Below are 19162 nucleotides of genomic sequence, written 5' to 3'. Positions count from 1 at the left end.
AAAGATCATAATTGAGGAAGGAAATCATTATACCTTTAGCAGCGGGTTCAGTCACCTGCTCTTTTTCACGTTTGGTAATTGAAATACGTATTTTTTCCTCAACAACTTTCTTTGGTTCTTCGGGCACTTTAAAGATATTAATTATTAAAGAGCATTAAAACCAATTCCTTGAATACTATGTAATAAATACACATAAAAAACCAAATATAAGAATCAGGACAAGAACATCCTACTCAGCAAAAACACAGAACATCAGATGGGCTAGGAAGACATGATTTTAGAACATACATAACAAAGTTGTTTTTGGTGATTATTACTCAGTAATGTACCTTTGGGTGGTGGAGGTTTGAGTTTCTTAGGAATGGGCACTGGTACTTTTTCTTCAGGGACAGCTTTCTTCGGCACTTTAAAATATCAATATTAAGAGATTTTAAAACTTGAAACAGATTTCTCAAGGCTAGTAAGAACAAAAGTTAAGAAAGACAAATACAACATAATATTCCCAAACACACACATAATTTGTACACTGCCACTTTTACATATATTTTTATAATAGGACAGACATGGAGGAAACAAAGATCTCTTACAGGTAATAATGTTTTTTTTTCACTCTACCTTTAGCTGGTGGGGCCTTTGGTTTTGTGGGAACTGGTTCTTCTGGGACAGGCTTTACAGGGATAGGCTTCTCTGGTTCTTTAAAAGTGCATACAAGGTATTTCATGTTAGACTTTAGAACATAAGTTTAAACATTTCTTAAAAGGAATTAAATAATTGAAATATCTTTTATCTACAGTATAGCCATAGCCTATTGAGGTAGGCAAGAATCAGAGGTCCAAGCAGAACAAGCTCATATTGCCCTTTCCTTCGTGCTATTTTCTTTAATTAGGTAATTCTTACATGTTAAAATTCTCATTTCACTTCAGGTAGATAAATTCCTGGCTAAAATTCCCCTATAATATGGGTTCCTTAAAGCTATCCATAAGACTATGTAGAATGTTCTCAAAGTTGGGCTATGAAACATCAAAGTGAAATAATATTGATTCATTTCAAAATTCCAATAGAAATTTATTCTTTGAGTGAAATAAACTCGTTGAAGCCCAAAATATATGCCTACAAATTTGACCTTCATTAGATAAAACACAACAGCTTGTGTTAGCTTACATGTCTGTCTTTACTTTTGAAGTAGTCATTGTCAAGTGTTGATAATGGGAACCCTGTGGGTAAATATATTTTCTCAATAGCCTATCGTACTCCACAATAGCAAGCTTTAGAATAAAGGATGTTCAGAAATTTTTAACCATGTCCTAGAACGATCATGGGCACTTGAAGATAAACTTGTAACCTTTTTGAAAAAGAAACTTAATGACATTTGCTGTTCTGCATATGAACCAAAATGAGGGGGGTAATAGATTATTCCCAGAACGAAAGTCTAACAATAACCTTAAGATTTATAGAGTTTTTTTTTTTCTAGAAGTTATCAAAGAAGAAAATTCCACATTTGCCAAATGAAAGAAAGTTCTTTCCAAATTTCTTTGGGCATCCAAATTTTTATCTTGTTCTGATTTATCTTGTTTTATCTTGTTTGAGTGTGCACATATTTAGTGTGGTTTTGAGTTTGCAGTTTTGCTCATACCTGTGATGTATTCTTCATGCTCTTCATATCGTTCATACTCCTGTTCCTCATATTCTTCATATTGGTCATATTCTTCTGTTGGTTCATACTCCTCAAATTCTTTATAATCATATTCTTCATATTCCTCATATTCTTCTTCTCGTTGTACTGAAACAGCTTCTTCTCGGGTATAAGACCGTTCTTTCTCTTCCATTATAATTACTTCTGAAACAATATTAACAACAGGCAGCACTTTACTTTAAAGCACTTTTAGGGATGACTGATAGTCATAATGTGCTTTGATTTTATTCTTTTGTGTTTGTTTCATGCACTGATTATGGGAGACTCTGAAATTTTTTTGGCCAGTCAAGGTATCATAGAGTATATTTAGTAATTGTGATTTCAAATGTTGTATATCCTGCCCTTTGTCAACAATAAGCTAATAAAGCAAAGGAGTCAGATTGGGAACGAGAAGGCAAAGAGCCAGATAGTTTCATGCTTCACATTACTTAATCAAAGTTCAATATACCTTTGGTGGGTTGAGGTTCTCTTTTTGGAGCTTCAATTGATACTTCTTCTTTAACCACTCTTTTTCTGAATTCAGTCACTTTAAAAGAGTAATTATTAAAAGTGAATTGCAAGATTCTGAAAATGTGTGTGTGAAGAGAAATTTCGTTCAAACAATCCGAGGACAAAGACAACCATAACAGTGCCTGATTAAACTTTCATTTAAAAAGCAAGAAAATCAATAGACTTGGAAATAAACTTGCTCTAATATACATATGAATACCTTTTTTTTTTCAAAAAAAGGCTACTTAGTACGTCAAAGACATTGAATAATTTTAGCAAAATCAAGTATTATTTATAAAAGTTTAAAAAGACAACTAGACAGCGTAAATAATGACTATTAAACTAAGTAGAAGCATTAGACAGAAACCTGTGTTACACAAATAGTTTCTTCACCTAAATTCTAAGACATTTTCCTTAGTTCTGGTGGTACAATGTAGAAAATTCAGAATTGAAAAAATTAAAAATTTCATCAGAGATTGCTACATAAAACAAGCATCTAGGCAGATGAGTTTCGTATATGGACAAAGACATTAGAAGACAAATACGATGAAGGAAAATTATTCACATACGTTTAGAAGAAGCCTCAGTTTTTTTGAAGTAAAAAGTACTTTCTGTTATCAAAAATTTTAGTTTTGAAGTGATATGCATTAACAAACTTATATTGCTTACTTTATAATATGTCTTTTTTTTTTTTTTTTTTTTTTCCCGAATGACACCTATTCCACTAGATTAGTTTTAGTGCCTGGATGCTTATTTTGATTTTTTTTTTTTTTTTTTTTTTTTAAAGGGTCAGTATACCTTTAGCTGGTGGTTCCTCCTCTCTTTTAGGTTTGAGTTTCGGAACTTTTTCTTCCGGGACAGCTCTCTTCGGTTCCTCCGGCACTTTAAAGAGAGATTTCACTTTAAAGTATTGTTTCCCTCTTTCAAACCACAAAAAGGCAGCCATATAGTAGTAGCCCAAACAAAAAACTTGACATTTTCATTATTTCAAACATAAAACAACAACTGTAACAACAACAACAACAAAAACTAGCGCCCATAACCAGTGTATTTGGTAAAGAGAGTAGGGCAAGTACAATGTTGTGCATAATGGAAGGGCGGATGTACCTCTTGCTCTTGGAGGCGCCTCTTTTTTAGTTAGAGCAACAAGAACTTTTTCTTCCTGGGTAATTTGCATGTGCCTCTCAGTCACTTAAAAGATAATTTTAGGAATAGGGAGTTATATTAAAGTGGACATAAAAAATATACTAGCCAGAAAGTACTGTGATTTTAGAATAGAGGAATTTACAAGGCACACACAAATAAACATCACAAGTAATACTCCACCCAAAGACACCATTGTCACCCACCAACATATAAACGGTTTGACCCGAAGGACAGCAGCAGAGAGAAAGACAAGTTCCTAGTATTTCTGCTGGGGAGGTTTGTTTACCTTTGGCTGGGGGAGGTTCTTCCATCTTAATGACTTTTGGAGGAACCTTTTTTTCTGGAACTGGTTTCTTTGGCTCTTCCGGCACTTAAAAGATACCAGACAATACCGTCAAACATACGATATGGAAAACACTAAACTTAGGCACACTTATTTTCTTGTTGATGTTTAAAAAATCTGAAGAATGTATCAATTTAAGATTAAAAAAAGACAGTCTCGAAGAATAAAATAAGATCCAATGTACCTTTAGGTGGGGGCACCTTTTCCTTTTTAGGAACTGGAGCAGGAACTTTCTTTTCTGGCACAATTTTCTTAGGTGCTTCAGGAACTTCAGAAAGATTAGATTTAAGAATATGAGTTTGCCTTACATACGAAGTGATATAGTTTTGGGGCTTAGAATTCACTTTTTGAAAAGATTGCACGTATATACAAACATTAATGACTATACTCAATAAATACGTTCATACATGTGTGCTGACAAAACGTAGACAGTTATGCAAATTGTTATGCATAAGACAGTTATGCAAATATGAAGGTATTATTATATACATTAAAATAAATAGTGTTGCATTTCTTTGAAAGAAATCATACCTTTAGCTGGTGGAGGCTCCTCTATTTTAGCAGGAATTTTTGGTTTCAGTACAATTTTCTTCTCCTGCCTCTCTGTCACTTGAAAAGATTATAAAATATACTTGTAGAAATGTCCAGATTTCTTTTTGATAAAAGTGTAAGGGATCTTTTTATTAGACATGATATTTATCAATATATGCAATATGGATGACAAATTAGCTAAAAGAAAACATAAAGAAGGAGACAAGCTAACATAGGGATAAAACTAATTAAAGAGTCAGTATACCTTCAGCTGGCTCTGCTTCCACTCTCTTAGAAATAATGTGCAGCTTTTCTTCCACAACATATTCCTCAGGCTCTTCCATCACTTTAAAGACAGCAATTTTAAAGAAGATAAATTACAGTGTTTTTCATGTCTAATTTTAGCTTTAATTTATCACTTCAAAGAGTAATTAAAATAGCAAAAGTTTAACCCTTGTCAAATCCCTGCATGTTCATATTTCAACTACTCAAAGAGCATTTTAATCAAAGCATATGTGTTAATGAAGAGTATGGGAAATGGGAACTATGTTTCATTAACTTAATTTTCACATGTGTCATACAGATAATAATGCTTATATCCACAGCAAGAACAGGACAAGCACAAAACAAAAAGCGATTATAATAGCCGAGTTAACAAGAACACAAGAATTTGAAGATGAGTTTCACAAATAACGGAGCACTCTAGATTTGAAGGCCACAGGGCAGAAACATATACTTGAGGATTTAAGTGAATTGCAAGATAATATTTTATGTTGTTTTCCCCGCCAGTTTTGTGGGGCAGGTATGGTAGAAGAGGTGGGAGGCTTCACGTGATTTTTGAGCCTAAGTGTATACAGTTTTAATTTTTTTTTCTTTTTTAAGGCAAGGTCTTGCTTTGTTGCCCAGGCTGAAGTGCAGTGGTGTAATCACAGCTTACTGTAACCTCAAACTCCTGGGCTCAAATGATCGTCCTGCCTCAGCCTCCTGAGTAGCTGGGATTACAGGCTCATGCCACTGTGCCTAGCTGTTTTTTTTTAATTTTTGTAGAATGGGGTCTTGCTGTGTTGCGCAGGCTGGTCTTGAACTCCTATGCTCAAGCAATCCTCCCTCCTCGGTCTCCCAAAGCACCAGGATTATAGGCATGAACCACCATGCCTAGTCAAAGTTAAATAAGGAATAGAAGTGTCTAGTTAATAACATATCTGCTCCTTACACTGAAAGTAAACCTAACAAGCCACCCATCTTTGCGGCTTAATGAGAACCTAAAAATAATCAGTGTTTCTCCTTTTAACTAGAGTCTGGAGTACCAAAGGAAGTTTATAATGTCAAAAGTTGAAATCAGACTATGTTTGGTTTTACAAACACTTTTAGAAAAGATGGAGTCGTCTTCAAATCTACCAGCTTCCTGACTTCTGTCCACCATCATGGCCTTTTCCAGGAAGCACAACAGAACTAATGGATTTTCCTCCTGGGAGTCATGTCCCATCTTGGCCTATTCCAAGGCATTCCATTAAGCCTACGCACCTTGGATTTTTACATGGGCTTTTGTTCCAAGTGAAAAAAGGGGCATAGTGTGCCATCTTTTATTAGACAGATAAAAACAGATACTTAGGGCATCTAAATGTACTTCAATTCTACTCATCTTCTCACTGGGAAGAGAGTTTGGTTAAGGAGCTTATTGATTTCTCTTTAAAAGCAGACCTTAGGAACTTTCTTAGGAAAGTTCTTTTGGCCATATGCTTTAGCCAGAATGCTGGATTTTAGCTGGAAACCTGCCTTAATTCATTGAAAAGATATCCCAATGGAATAGTTTGTTGGTTCTGTCCTTAAGAAACCATAAATACTTAGCATTATAGGTATGAAAAGGTCTGAGTAACAAGTCAGTCTGATCACATATATAACACAATTGTTCTCTCCATATGTATAATATAGGAAAGCCTTATGTGTTCAGTGCTTCAGACTCGCAAATATGGCATTGACTCCTGGAATGTAATGAGGTAATAAATTTTCTTGTTCATTTTAAAACTGTGAGTCAAGACATTATAGTGACTTCTGCAATTGACTTAATGGATTATAGCTTGTATTTTTTAAATGACTAAAATAAAAAAATTAAAGTTTTCTGGTTTGCACATGTGTGTAGGATTATAATATAAAATATCTTTTTGTCTGTGGATTGTGGTACAAGCAATGTTTGAGAAACACCAATTAGGCATTAGACTACTAAGGTAAAGCTTATGCCAGCCCCCCATGCTGAAGCCAAATCCTGTTTAATGAAAGGATATATGTATATGGAGATACCTGCCCTGATTAATTATATATAAATATGAAGCCTCTTTTATTCTATACAGGCAAGTAAGAAGGGATGCACAAGAAATACACTGGATTAGGCCGGGCGCGGTGGCTCAAGCCTGTAATCCCAGCACTTTGGGAGGCCGAGACGGGCGGATCACGAGGTCAGGAGATCGAGACCATCCTGGCTAACATGGTGAAACCCTGTCTCTACTAAAAATACAAAAAAAACTAGCCAGGCGAGGTGGCGGCGCCTGTAGTCCCAGCTACTCGGGAGGCTGAGGCAGGAGAATGGCGTGAGCCCGGGAGGCGGAGCTTGCAGTGAGCTGAGATCTGGCCACTGCACTCCAGCCTGGGTGACAGAGCGAGACTCCGTCTCAAAAAAAAAAAAAAAAAAAAAAAAAAAAAAAAAGAAATACACTGGATTTCTTGAATCTAGTATAATCCTCCTGAATCTTGTGTTTTGATCAAAATATTCATTTAATGAGACTGGTAGATGTTCACTGAATTTGTGTCACTTTTTGTGTCCCTTTTCATTGGTCTGTAAACAGTTTGTGAAAGAAAACACCTCATCGAAACCCCAGATCATCTCTGCATTGTTTACCTTCATATTCTGTAACCTCCGCTTCTTCCTCCTCCTCTCTTTCTTCTTCTCTATAAACTGAAATGGACACACCTTCCTCCTCTTCTGAATAACTCCATTCCTCCTCTGCAGATACTTTAAAAGATAAGGTTTCATTTAAATTCAGCCTGCTGAGATACAAATGTATATACAGCCATGTGGTCACTACAGATGGGTAACTGTTCCTCTATTTGCTTAGGACATAGCTTCATGGTTCTTCCTCACCATAAGAAGGAGGAAGCTAATTTAAGATGAGGGCAAGTACGGCCCAAGACTGAGAATGATACTCGAGTTATGGCTAAGTGTGGCCACTTTCAAAATTATAACATTTTCGGGACTCATCCACTTCCTTTGAATGATTCAAGACCAACATAGACACAGAAGACTCAGTCCCAGAAGGCTACAAAAGGTAGACACATTCTAATACCAACATAAGGAGAAATAACTGATGAGGACACGTTCTAAGGTAAGCAATCACATGTGGAAGAAGAAGAGACTTTGAGAAAACACAAACTCACTTATCCCCTGACTTCCAATTATATACCTTCGTGCCGCGTGACTTCCACTCTTTGAGGAACTGCGAAGGATAGTTTTTCTTCAGCAACAAATCTTTTTTCTTCTACAACAATTTTCTTAGAGACTTCAGCTTTAAGGAAGCATTAAAATTGAAGTTTAAAATCAAGAATTTTAACAATTTTCACTTTCTAGAATTTGGGGAAGAGTTGCACGTACACCACTTTGACTAGCAAAATGGGAAAACAAGTTACATATCACAAGGACATAAACAAAAAAGTTTCACTGCAAGTAAGACAACAGATCAGTACAAGCACAGACCAGATGGAAAAAGCAAGAATTTAACACACTCAAAGATTTTTTTTTTTTTTTGGTCAGAGGATTGAGGCAAATCCTACCTCCGCGAGGAGGAGCTTTCTTAGCGACAGGAACTGGCGCTGCAACTTTCTCCTCTGGGACAGGCTTCTTAGGCAGAGCTGGCACTTTAGAGACATTAAGCACTTTTAGAAATTTAATGTGCTCTCAGTGAAGCCCAGTGCAAAACAAAGAAATACACCCACAAAGCACTCATATCACAAAACTAACAAACTCACTGGAACATAAAGACAGTTCTTGGGAAGATGGAGAAACAATACCTTTTGGTGGTGGAACTTCTTCCTCTTTCCGAGGAACAGGTTTTCTTTCTTCAGGAACTTTCTTCTTTGGTATTTCTGGTACTTAAAGGATAGTATTGAATTTTAAAATTTGTCAAAAAGTCCAAATAAATGAGCAACATAGAAGTGGCAATTAAAGAAGACATGCAATTAAAGAAGCTTGAAGGAAAGACGAAGTTATTTCATGGAGATGGAATTAAGTACCTGCTGGTGGTGGAGATTCCTCTCTTTGAGTTACAATGGTTATTTTTTCTTCTGTCACAACTCTCTTCTGTACTTCAGGAACTTGAAAAGACATTTTTAGAATTGACTTTGTATTTTCTAAAGTAGCTATGCACAGCTACTTTTTTAAGAAAGCAGACGGGGGACAGACACTTTTGTTCAATTCTCACCACAAAACATCCATTTAGAATTAAAGTAACTCAATGAACACATAATTAAACACAAAATATTTTGCATCAAAGACAAAAGATAGGGCTTCTTTACTTTGAAAGCCACTGTACCTTTAGCTGGGGGAGCTTCCTTTTTCTTTGCAACAGGAACAGGAATCTTTTCTTCAGGGACAGGTTTCTTTGGCACCTCTGGGACTTAAAGTTTTTGAAACACAATGTTGGTTCAGACATATATCACTTTTATGAAAGAACATGGGCACATGCACAAATCTTTACGTAGTACATTAATGTTGTTATAGATTATTTATGCATCAGCAAAATTATCCAGAAAATTACGCTAACTATAATATTCCAAGGATCATAATGTGACAAATATCTCTATAAAAGACATATAGAGGCATTTAGGCAAAAATGAGTTACATAATAGAAAGTTGTGCACAGAATTCATCCTTTATATATTGATATGACTTTGCTAAAAACAAATTAGTGATTACACAAACAATCAAGAATGTGGATATAGTATATAGAAAACTTCTTTATGCTCTGTATTGAGAAATGGAGTAAATAATAACAATGGTTTTAGTTTATGTGAGACTATTTTAGACTAAGACTAAGAAGTCTTAGAGTCTTAGAATAGTTGAATATATACATAACTTACTTCTCTTCCCCACATTTCTCCTCTCGTTTTTGGTGGGTGTGCCTGTAGTGAATTCAAAACTCAGGAAACACTTACTCTAGAGTAGGTCTCTCCATCTGATACCCATGAGCTTTACAAGCTCTTTACAGAGCTTTGTGTGCAGAATTCTGTGGGTGTGTGTATTTGTGCTTTTTTTCTAAGGGGCTCTAGAGTTTTCAACAGGGTTTTCAACCTAAAAAATGTTTACAGTGTATTTGATTTATCTATTCTAAGAATGGATAATGTTGACTTTTTCATTGGAAGATGAATTTTAACAGCATGCATTATTGGCAATAATTGTTCTCATTTTAAATACAATATTGGTAGCTTTTGTGAATCCCTGCACCTCTGCACGTGCATTTGTAATATTTTGGTGTAATTATATAGCTGTTCATTTCTATATGTATATGTTATGCTATATATACATGCAGTATTTATATATATACATGCTATTATACTATGTGTATTTGTTTTTATGAGTAAATGAGAGATGCTTCTGTGTCTCCTTTAAAAGACATATATGACTTTGCTGAAAACGAATTAGTGATTACACAAACAGTCAAGAATGTTCAGATAGTATATAGAAAAGCTTCTTTATGCTTTGTATTGGGAAATATAGTACATAATAACAATGGGTTTAATTTATCTAAGACGATCTGTCTCACATAGCTTTAGTATTAGTATTGGTTTCACTAATATGACCTTTGTATTTAATGGTTAGATAATCAAAAGAATTTTGAAAGAGCCAAGAGTTTGAGAAAGAGAGGAGCATATTTGATTCAGGAAGAAAATAGAAACACTGCAAAGTCAGGCCAAGGGAACACTATTCAAAATGTACTGTTTAATTCGGTCTGGTTTCTCCTAAATTGGATGTTGTTGAATTCTTGCTGAGTCTTTCTATAGCTGAAGAGATGTGTGCAATTGTAGTTTCAGTGCTTCAATAAGATAGTGCCTTTTATCACCAAAAAATCCCAAACGAACCAAAGCAAGGGGTTTGTGATATACCACAGCAGTACATTTTCATTCAAACATACCCCTATGGAAGGTACTTTGACTAGCTAATTAGATAACTGAAACATTTATGGCAAATACTGAAGCTCAGTTAAGGGCTCAAGAAAATGGTGAAAGTAAACTTCAAAAAATCTATATGTTCCCCACTATTGAAGACTCACCACTATTGACTTTTAAGAAGTGTGGTACTATGTACGTCTTTATGTAATTAACAACTAGTTCTGCCAGACACTCTACAGTTATCATTGCCTGCATCTCTTTATAATGCATGAAACTGCTTTTATTAAGAAAAAGTTGCATTTATGAAGTATGAAAGTTTTTTCCTAGAAATATGTAGAAAACAAATTTCACAAACATTTCCTCTTTCTCTGAGAGGGAAGATATTAAAAATGTAAGATAGCAGTTTGACATAGTTACTTCCTTTAACAACACTTTTTGGTGATGTCTTAGGAATATTCAGTATAATAAATAAAGTATGTCAAGAGCATGGCACGGAAGTGGACAAACACTAAAAACAGAAGGAGAATGTAAAAGAGACAAAGACAAAGGCAGGATAGTACATATGAAGATCGCAGAAAGCAAAAGGCTGGCACTTGGAGCAAAGAGTCTCCCCACCATGGGCTCTGGTGTACCTTTCGGGGGAGCAGCAGGTTCCTTCTTAGGCACAGGAACTGGCTTTTTCTCCTCTGGCACGGGTTTCTTGGGAACCTCAGGAACTTTAAAGATACAATTGTTGAAATAATGTGAAATATTCTAGTCTCCTTCTGGGACATTTAAGATTACATTAAAGCACAAATCTTCACTAAGAGTGTGAGAATTAGGAAGTAATTTAAATATGCCTGTTTGTGATAGAAATGAATGCTAAATACCTCAACACCATATAGACATTACATACATTACACAAGCAGACAAAGACCCAGTTAGTAGATCTGGAGTCTAGAAATGTTGCCAATACTTGTATAACACATTACCACAAATAAATGAAATTAATATACACGGAATTAAATATAGATGGTTTGCAGATGCTATTTTGTTAATACACAGATCTCATAGAAAAAGATACAAGATGGATGCTAATAATTATTTTTTTCACAAATATTATTCTACCTTTCGGTGCTGGGGGCTCCACTTTTTTAGGAATGGGAACAGGGACCGCTTCTTCTGGAACTGGTTTCTTAGGCAGCTCAGGGACTTTAAAAGAAATGTACCATTTTTGAGAAAGTGTGCATTTGACAAGGCATATGTTGTTGTAAGACTTAGAATTAAAAAAAATAGAGATTCCCTTTTTATACCAATTGAATGCAAGAAAGTTATGCTTTAGAAATGAGGGTAAATGAAGATGGCTGAATGGCTAACTAGAAAATGTGACTGCTGTCACCTTTAACTGCAGAAGCCTCCACTTCATCAGGAACAGGTAGGAGCAACCCTCCCTCGGAGGTGTCTGTGTCGGTTCCTCAGAAACCAGCTTTTTATGAACATCAATAACTATGAAGTTAGGTTTTTTTTTTTTGTAACCTTTACTTTTATAAAGCAGTTTCATAAACACAATTGCATTCGATGTTTTTGTGTCTTAAATGTTTAACAATTTGGCTGGGATGGAGGGGGTGGAGGCTTGATCTATAGTGCTTGCAGATTTCCGATTTCCAAGGTGGTGTAAACACTCCCTCCCACCCTGGCTATAAGGGTGATGTCATTGTCCTTGAGTTGGAAAGAGACTTGCAGTGGTACATTATATGATATTTCCACCACACAGACACAAAGATAGAAACAATCTCAGAAACACAGATAAGAACAAAATGCCGTTAAATAGGAGGTAATAAGTTTTGAGTATTTATTAACATTTAAAAATATACTTTTTTGGACTGTAACTTTACATAATCTAATTTTTAATAATGGTGGTGTTAAACTACTGGCTAGCAAAATTCCTGAAAATGTGACCATAGGCTCTGGTGAGTTGGTATGAACTAGCTCCAGGACACTGTATTTCCAAATAACAGGTTATGAGATTGCAAACTCTCTGAATCTGGGAATGGAGCCTCCAATAATTTTCACTTTTCTCCCCTGTGCCTTCCTCATGGTTCTTCCCGTCCCCCATCACATCCTTTGCACATAGTGGCTATAGGTATGCAGACTGTGACTAAATCTGTTATTTAATACTAACATAAATGTTTACTATGGAATTTGTACTTTTATTAAAAGACTAGTTTAAACTTAGAATGAATTACTAATACCTTTAGGTGGTGGTTCAACCCTTTTGGAAACAGCAACGTGAATTTTCTCTTCAGTAACAGTTTCCTTTTGTACCTCGGGGACTTAAAAAATGTACATTGTAATTACTGATATGCCATGTTGTGGGTGGTAATTGTAATTTACAAAGAACATTAAAATAAAATGAAAACAGAGACAAACATGAAATGAAAAGATGACAGAGAATTTACAAAGAGACAGAAATGTCTGTATGATCACAAATTAAAAAAGAGGGATAAAAATCTGCCTAAAACCCTTCCCTTTGAGCCCCACATTCCAGTTTGCCTTATACCTGTGACTGACACCTCCTCCTCTGTGTGAGAAGCAAAGAACATCTTTTCTTCTGAAATAACCATCTTCTTTGTATGCACAGCTGGTACTTTAAAGAGAGTATTTCACATTAGTATTTCTTTTTTTAGTACAAGACATCAGATCGAACACATGGATTTTATACTCAAGTATTTAGACACAGAATGAGTGGGTTAATATGGTAGCTTGAGAACAAATTCAGTATTGACAAGAAAACAAATCATCTTTTGATCTATAGGGACAAACAATGCATGCAGCCTTCATCAAACATTCTTAAATGAGAATCAAATAGACACAACTTCTTCACACACAATGTTGTGTTTTTCCAAATCTGTTAGGGTCTATTTCTATAAATAAGAGGACAGGGAATATTATATGCAATGGAATGCATTGCATAGTAAAGTTAGCAAACTACTGATTAAACACAAACCTTCCTTATAATAAAAAATGTAATTTTTAAGCAGAACTAGAAAGAAAGTAGATAATGTTATTATTTAAATTGAACATATGTGCAACTCAACGTAAGACTTGTATTATGTAAAAATGTGGTTTTTTTGGTCATTTCAGATTTGTGAGTTACTTAGCAATATATGTACACATGTCCATACACATAAATAAAAAAAAATTTGAACTTGTAGCTGAAAAACAAAGATGTATACCTTTCACTTCAATAACTTCTTCCTGTACTGGAGTCCGGGAAGGTTTTTGTGGAACAATCTTCTTTGAAACTTCAGGTACTTTAAAAATATGTACAAATATATTTGTATTTTGAAGAATGTTGCTTTGCACAAAATTTAAAAGTATTTGATTATATAAAGAACTAACGTGAGTATAGATCAGTAAACACATTACTTGTGTACATGGGTGCTAGGAACGTTTGAAATGATAATACCTTTGGTGACTTGAACTTTTTCTTCCTCCATTCTTCGAGAAGTCTTTTCAATTTTTTCAATTACTGGCTTCTTTATAACTGCAAGCATTTTAAAGAAATTGCAGTACTTTTAGAATTCCTATTAAAAATCTTTCTCTCTGTCTCTCTCGCTCTGTGTTTATACACACCTATATGTATATATGCAGATATATGTATCATTTTTTAAAGAGAGAGACGAGTTTGGTGCTTTGACCTTTACGCACAACTTTGAACTTCGGGTACAAGTTTCTGTACTTAACATATTTTGGCTATATTTAAGTTTACCATTACAATTTTTATCATCTTTCGATTTTTTAAATTAAATGAATTAGATAGAAATTTTAAGAAAAAAACTCATTCACAATAAAGCTTAGAGAAGAAGTTGTGCCTATTGGATTGAACTGCTGATTTATACATTGCTGCCAAACAAGCCATGATAATGATGTCTATGCTCTAGTCTATTTAAATATTTCCAATTACTTACCTTTAGGAGGTGGTGGTGCTTTCTTTTCAGGTACTTTGGCTGGAACTTTTCTCTCATGTGATTCTTTAATAAAAACACAGGAATAAGAAGGGATGCTTAAATAAATTCTCTTAGGTTGTGTTAATTCCAAATGAGATAAGGTAAGGATAATATGTAATTCTGGGGTCGTTATTACCAACACAATTCTTAGTGCTAGGTTTTGAAGCAGGATCAAACAGAGATGCAACAAGGCAGTAAAAGTAAAACTTGAACTTCTGCATTAGAAATTAGCACTTGGAATTTAGTGTTAGTAATAAGACTAAATGATTTAGCTTGTAATGTCAAAGCATGAAAGTAACTCTGAAGAAAATAACTTTTAAAAGATTTCTAACCTTAAAAAAAATCTAAGATCATTTTATCTATTTCACATAAACTGCAAATCAGGTTCATAGCATTGACAATTTAATGAACTGAGCAAAAATGAAGAAAAGAGGGAAACAAATCATTCAGTTTATACATACCTTCATAGACCTCCTTTTGAACTTGAATTACTTCCCTTTCTTGGTAAGCCTCTTCCCACTCTTCCTCCCCTTCGTCATAGCCTTCTTCCCTTTCATAGTATTCTTGCCCTTCTTCAAAATCTTCTTCCCATTCCTCATGAACTTCCTTTTTAGCTTCTACCTTGGTCTCTTCATAGTCCTCATCTGGTTCTTCATAATAAGGTTGTTCAAATGGCTCTGTGTATGGTTCTACCTCCAGTTCGTCATAAGGTTCTTCGAAAGATTCAATGAAGACTCTCCTCTCCTTGTGGACTGCTTGCTTTTTCTCATACACAGCTTCTTTTTCTTTCTGAACCTCTTGCTTTCTGGTTATAGTCATTATTTTTACTTCTTCAGCTTTAGAGGATACATCAATGATTTCAGGAGCTAAAATAGATAAAGAGACTATTAGCATATTAATTCTATCCATCCAACTGCTTCACTAAACAAAAATCTACCTAGTTAAACAACATCAGTATTTCAGATCTATTTTATTGAGAATCCTTTTTTTTTGTATTGGTTTCATTTAAATTTTTGACTATGGAACACAGTAGAGTATCAAGATACATTCTACTGTTGATTTGAAGATTTTTCCAGTGTGAAAAAATGGATTCAATAAATATTATCAAATGGATACACCTTCCATTATTCCATGAGAGCTCCAGCTTGCAGAACCCCTAGTTTCTTCCAATGGAATAGTTTTAACATTCGATAAGTTTATGGAATTTATATTTAATACTTAAACAGTTAACCTTTAAAAAAAGTTCTGATTATGATTTCAAACATATTTCTAATTTTAAACCTACATTTTTGACTCTTGCATAGGATCCCTTAGTCAGTTTAATAAAAACAACATTTAAAATTATGTAACCAAGTTAATTAAGTACTTTTAGATAACAGATTTTAAAAGTTCTTAAGGGCTCTCATTATTTATATGACTCTTAACATTTGTGTTAACTACAATTAGAAAAATAAGGAATGGCCCCTCCTTTTTGCCCTCACTGCTTCTTTCTCTGAGACCGCTGCACAGAGGCAGCATAAACATCTGCTTAGGTTTCTTTTCCTGGGAAAGGGGCAATATGAAATAGCCATCATTTCTATGCTAAATTTAACACAGCAGAGGAGACTCCATAACTTTGCAGTAAGTTGGAAGCCTAATATTTAAAATAAGAATAGTCAGCAAAAGTGCAAATCTCAGGAATAAACAGAATAAAAATAATTTCTCTTTATTTACCTTTTGCTGGAATTAACGTAGTAGGAGGTGGAGGCTTCTTGACAAGCTCTGGGAGTTTAAAAACATAAAAATGTGTGTTTATTTTTAGATTACATTATTATTAATGTTTACTAATCCTGCACATCATTGTTAGTTGTTAGTAGGAGCTATGACTACTACAAATACATCAGCCTTTCCAGGAATCATAATAATGCTTTTATAATTTCCAAATCTAGCTCATTAGAAATGCTATGCAATGCCATATTAACAAAAAGAAACATGCAAAAGGCCAAAGTTTGATTCTAGTTTAGATTGATTTATAATAAGTTAACATTAAGCATGAAGAGAATATTTAATATGTCCAATGCTAAAAATAATGCATTAGACATTTTCAATTATTAACTATAAAGTTCACGAAATATCCATGCTTTTTGAGTGTCCTCTTATTCCATGATGTTTCACAAATGACCACTCAGAAAAGTCTGAATGATGAATGATGCCTTGTGCTTCCATATTTTCCTTCTTTATGGAGGTTGCTGTACTCTAATCTTAGTCAAATGGGTTAAAACTATTTGTTTAAATTTAGTTATCCAACTGTTTTCCTAAAAATCTTCCAGGATATATTGAAAGTTAAAGTGATTTGAATTGATCCTCCTTCATAAAGTATTTTTTCTTCAAATATTGATATTTAGATCACCTAAATCAGGAAGGACACTGAGGTAGGTTGCAGCAACCTCTTAAAATTAACACCAACCCTTGCTCTTCTATTGATGTGACTTTATTAAGACCAGCTCTTGGGCACTTCCATGTTCATTGCAGCATTATTCACAAAGACCAAGTCATGGAAACACCCTAAGTGTCCATCAATGGATGAATAGATAAGGAAAAGGTGGTACATACATACACAATGGAATACTATTCAGCCTTATAAAAAAAAAAGGGAATTTTGTCATTTGTGACAACTTGGATGGAATTGGAGATTATGCTAAGTGAAATAAGCCAGGCACAGAAAGACAAAGACTGTAAGTTCTCACTTAGATGTGGAACTAAGAAAGTTGAACTCATAAAGTGTAGAATGATGGTTACAGAGGCTGGGGATTTGAGGGAATGGGGAAATGTTGGTCAAAGGGTACAAAATCTTAGCTAGACAGGAGAAATATGGCTTTTCTTGAGATCTGTTGTACAGAGTGGTAAATATAGTTAATAATAGTGTATTGTACATTTCAAATTCGCTGAAGAGTAAATTTCAAATATTCTCACCACAAAAATGTTAAGTATTTGAGGTGATGGATATGTTAATTGGCTTGATTTAATTATTCCATATTGTATTCACAGATCATAACATCACTTTGTACCCCATAAATATATACACAATAGTAAATCGTCAATTTACAATAAAATAAAAAAGAAAAAAAAAGAATAGCTGTTGGACTTCCGGGCAAGACCTTCTTTAAATTTTCATCCAGAAAAAACCAGAATACACTGGTGTTGTCATTGGTTCCCAGGGGCTCAGGAGGACAGGAAAGAGAAAAGGGAGAAAAAAGGAAGTTGAGAAAGAGAGAGTGAGGACTGAGTCAAAGAGGGTGCAAGTGAGTGAAGAGAGAGGTACCATTTTGTGATTGCAAACTCTTACCCTTCCTTCACCCTCCACTATTTAGGATTTAAAAGTTTTAGCCAAGAAAAAAGTATTAAGATTGCTTTTTCATTAATTATAATACCTTCACGTGGTGTCACCTCTTCTTTGGGCTTTGCAACAACTTTTTTGGCATCTTTCTTCACAGCCTTTTTGGTAACTAAAAAAATAAAAATAAAAAGATTTCTGGTGTAAGTAACTAAAATGCTTTCAGGAAACTAGGCATTTTATTGAAATATTTTATTTTTTCAAATGTTGATAGTAGTGAGCTTCTATACATTACTACAAGATATTTGTTTTGGAAAGATCTAGGACTAGATGCAAAAACATTGTTTTGGAGGGATATAGAAAATGTACTGTGATCTTACATCTTCACTGATTTTTGTCTGCTGAGAGTTAAAGTTTTCAGAACATGGGGTGTGAATCTAAGTGATATCATAAATAGAAAAGTACACATTTTCATCCTTGTTTCACTTAGGGATGAACACAAATATGTTAGGAGGAAGAGTAACAAGTGGGTTTAAAGTCGTTTGTTGTGCTGCTGTTATACCTTAACCACATTTCCTAATCATACTTGATTATGGCCTCTCATATTCATGAATAAAGAACACTCTCTTTTAATTTTTAAAACATTATTTAACTTCTCAAGTTTCACAGTTAGTTCTCAAACTTAGCCATGTTGATACTACCAAAGAACAAATCATTCATTAACATAAGTTATTATTTTTGACAACAGAAATAGAAATGGAAATCCAATTTATGATTGTTGATTCTTGTTTCTCCCTGTTCTCACAGCTCGATAAAATGTTTATGTTGGTATGAATCATGAAAATGCTTCTCTTTGTTAATGAGGTTGCATTAGTCACAAAATTGGAAGTTTCTAACTGAATTTCCTCTAAGACTGGCTTGAAAAATGGGTCAAACTTTTTTAATGCCAATTGTAGTGGGTGTTAAGGGCCTACCATGTCCACCCCTTGAATCTACTATAGTAGTAGTGACTTAGCTATAGAAAAGTGTGATTTTGACACACAGAATTTTTTCTGACCATGCTGGGAGAATTCTGACAGCATTTCTGAACTCCCTATAACTCCAGAAGGTCCCAGGAAATCTGTTGTCTAATTTCATTGAGAATCTTTGGGACACAAATAGTACAATTTCTCTGCTGAATATTTGAGAGGAGCAATTCCTTGGAACGCTTAAGATTTCTTTATTGGTGAGATCATGCCTTAGGTACAAAAGAAGTCAAATATTTCATAAGTATTCTAAATCATATTTTTTGTAACAAAATAGTAAAATTTAAAGAGTAGTTAATACTACAAATTGAGAAGAACCACAAGCTATAGTTTGCAATTTAACTGTAAACTACTATGGTTTATTTCCATAAGCTGCACTAGAAATTGGTTCCATTATTCTTTTTGTTATTCTTAGTAGTTAAGAAAATACGAAACATAAAATTAATTCTACATTAATGTTTCAGTAATTCCATTAAA

At 34.3% G+C, this 19162-nt stretch overlaps 1 protein-coding gene across 1 annotated transcript in view; it reads right to left on the bottom strand.

Moving 5' to 3' along the window:
- Positions 1 to 19162, bottom strand: part of LOC104677536 (titin) — a 273229-nt gene that overhangs the window by 147261 nt on the left and 106806 nt on the right. The window contains 26 exon segments of the mRNA XM_030916357.1: positions 34 to 126; positions 330 to 404; positions 616 to 693; positions 1634 to 1837; positions 2142 to 2219; positions 2981 to 3064; positions 3615 to 3698; positions 3856 to 3939; positions 4203 to 4280; positions 4468 to 4548; positions 7096 to 7209; positions 7658 to 7759; positions 8025 to 8108; positions 8262 to 8342; positions 8484 to 8564; positions 8783 to 8866; positions 10991 to 11074; positions 11466 to 11549; positions 12590 to 12670; positions 12898 to 12984; positions 13574 to 13651; positions 13807 to 13884; positions 14309 to 14371; positions 14809 to 15213; positions 16061 to 16108; positions 17758 to 17832. Coding sequence (XP_030772217.1) covers positions 34 to 126; positions 330 to 404; positions 616 to 693; positions 1634 to 1837; positions 2142 to 2219; positions 2981 to 3064; positions 3615 to 3698; positions 3856 to 3939; positions 4203 to 4280; positions 4468 to 4548; positions 7096 to 7209; positions 7658 to 7759; positions 8025 to 8108; positions 8262 to 8342; positions 8484 to 8564; positions 8783 to 8866; positions 10991 to 11074; positions 11466 to 11549; positions 12590 to 12670; positions 12898 to 12984; positions 13574 to 13651; positions 13807 to 13884; positions 14309 to 14371; positions 14809 to 15213; positions 16061 to 16108; positions 17758 to 17832 — 2568 coding nt within the window.

The sequence above is a fragment of the Rhinopithecus roxellana genome, chromosome 14 (assembly GCF_007565055.1).
Source record: "Rhinopithecus roxellana isolate Shanxi Qingling chromosome 14, ASM756505v1, whole genome shotgun sequence".
Classification (NCBI taxonomy): Eukaryota; Metazoa; Chordata; class Mammalia; order Primates; family Cercopithecidae; genus Rhinopithecus; species Rhinopithecus roxellana.
The sequence above is the reverse complement of the archived record's forward strand: the minus strand, read 5'-3'. Positions and strand labels throughout refer to the sequence as shown.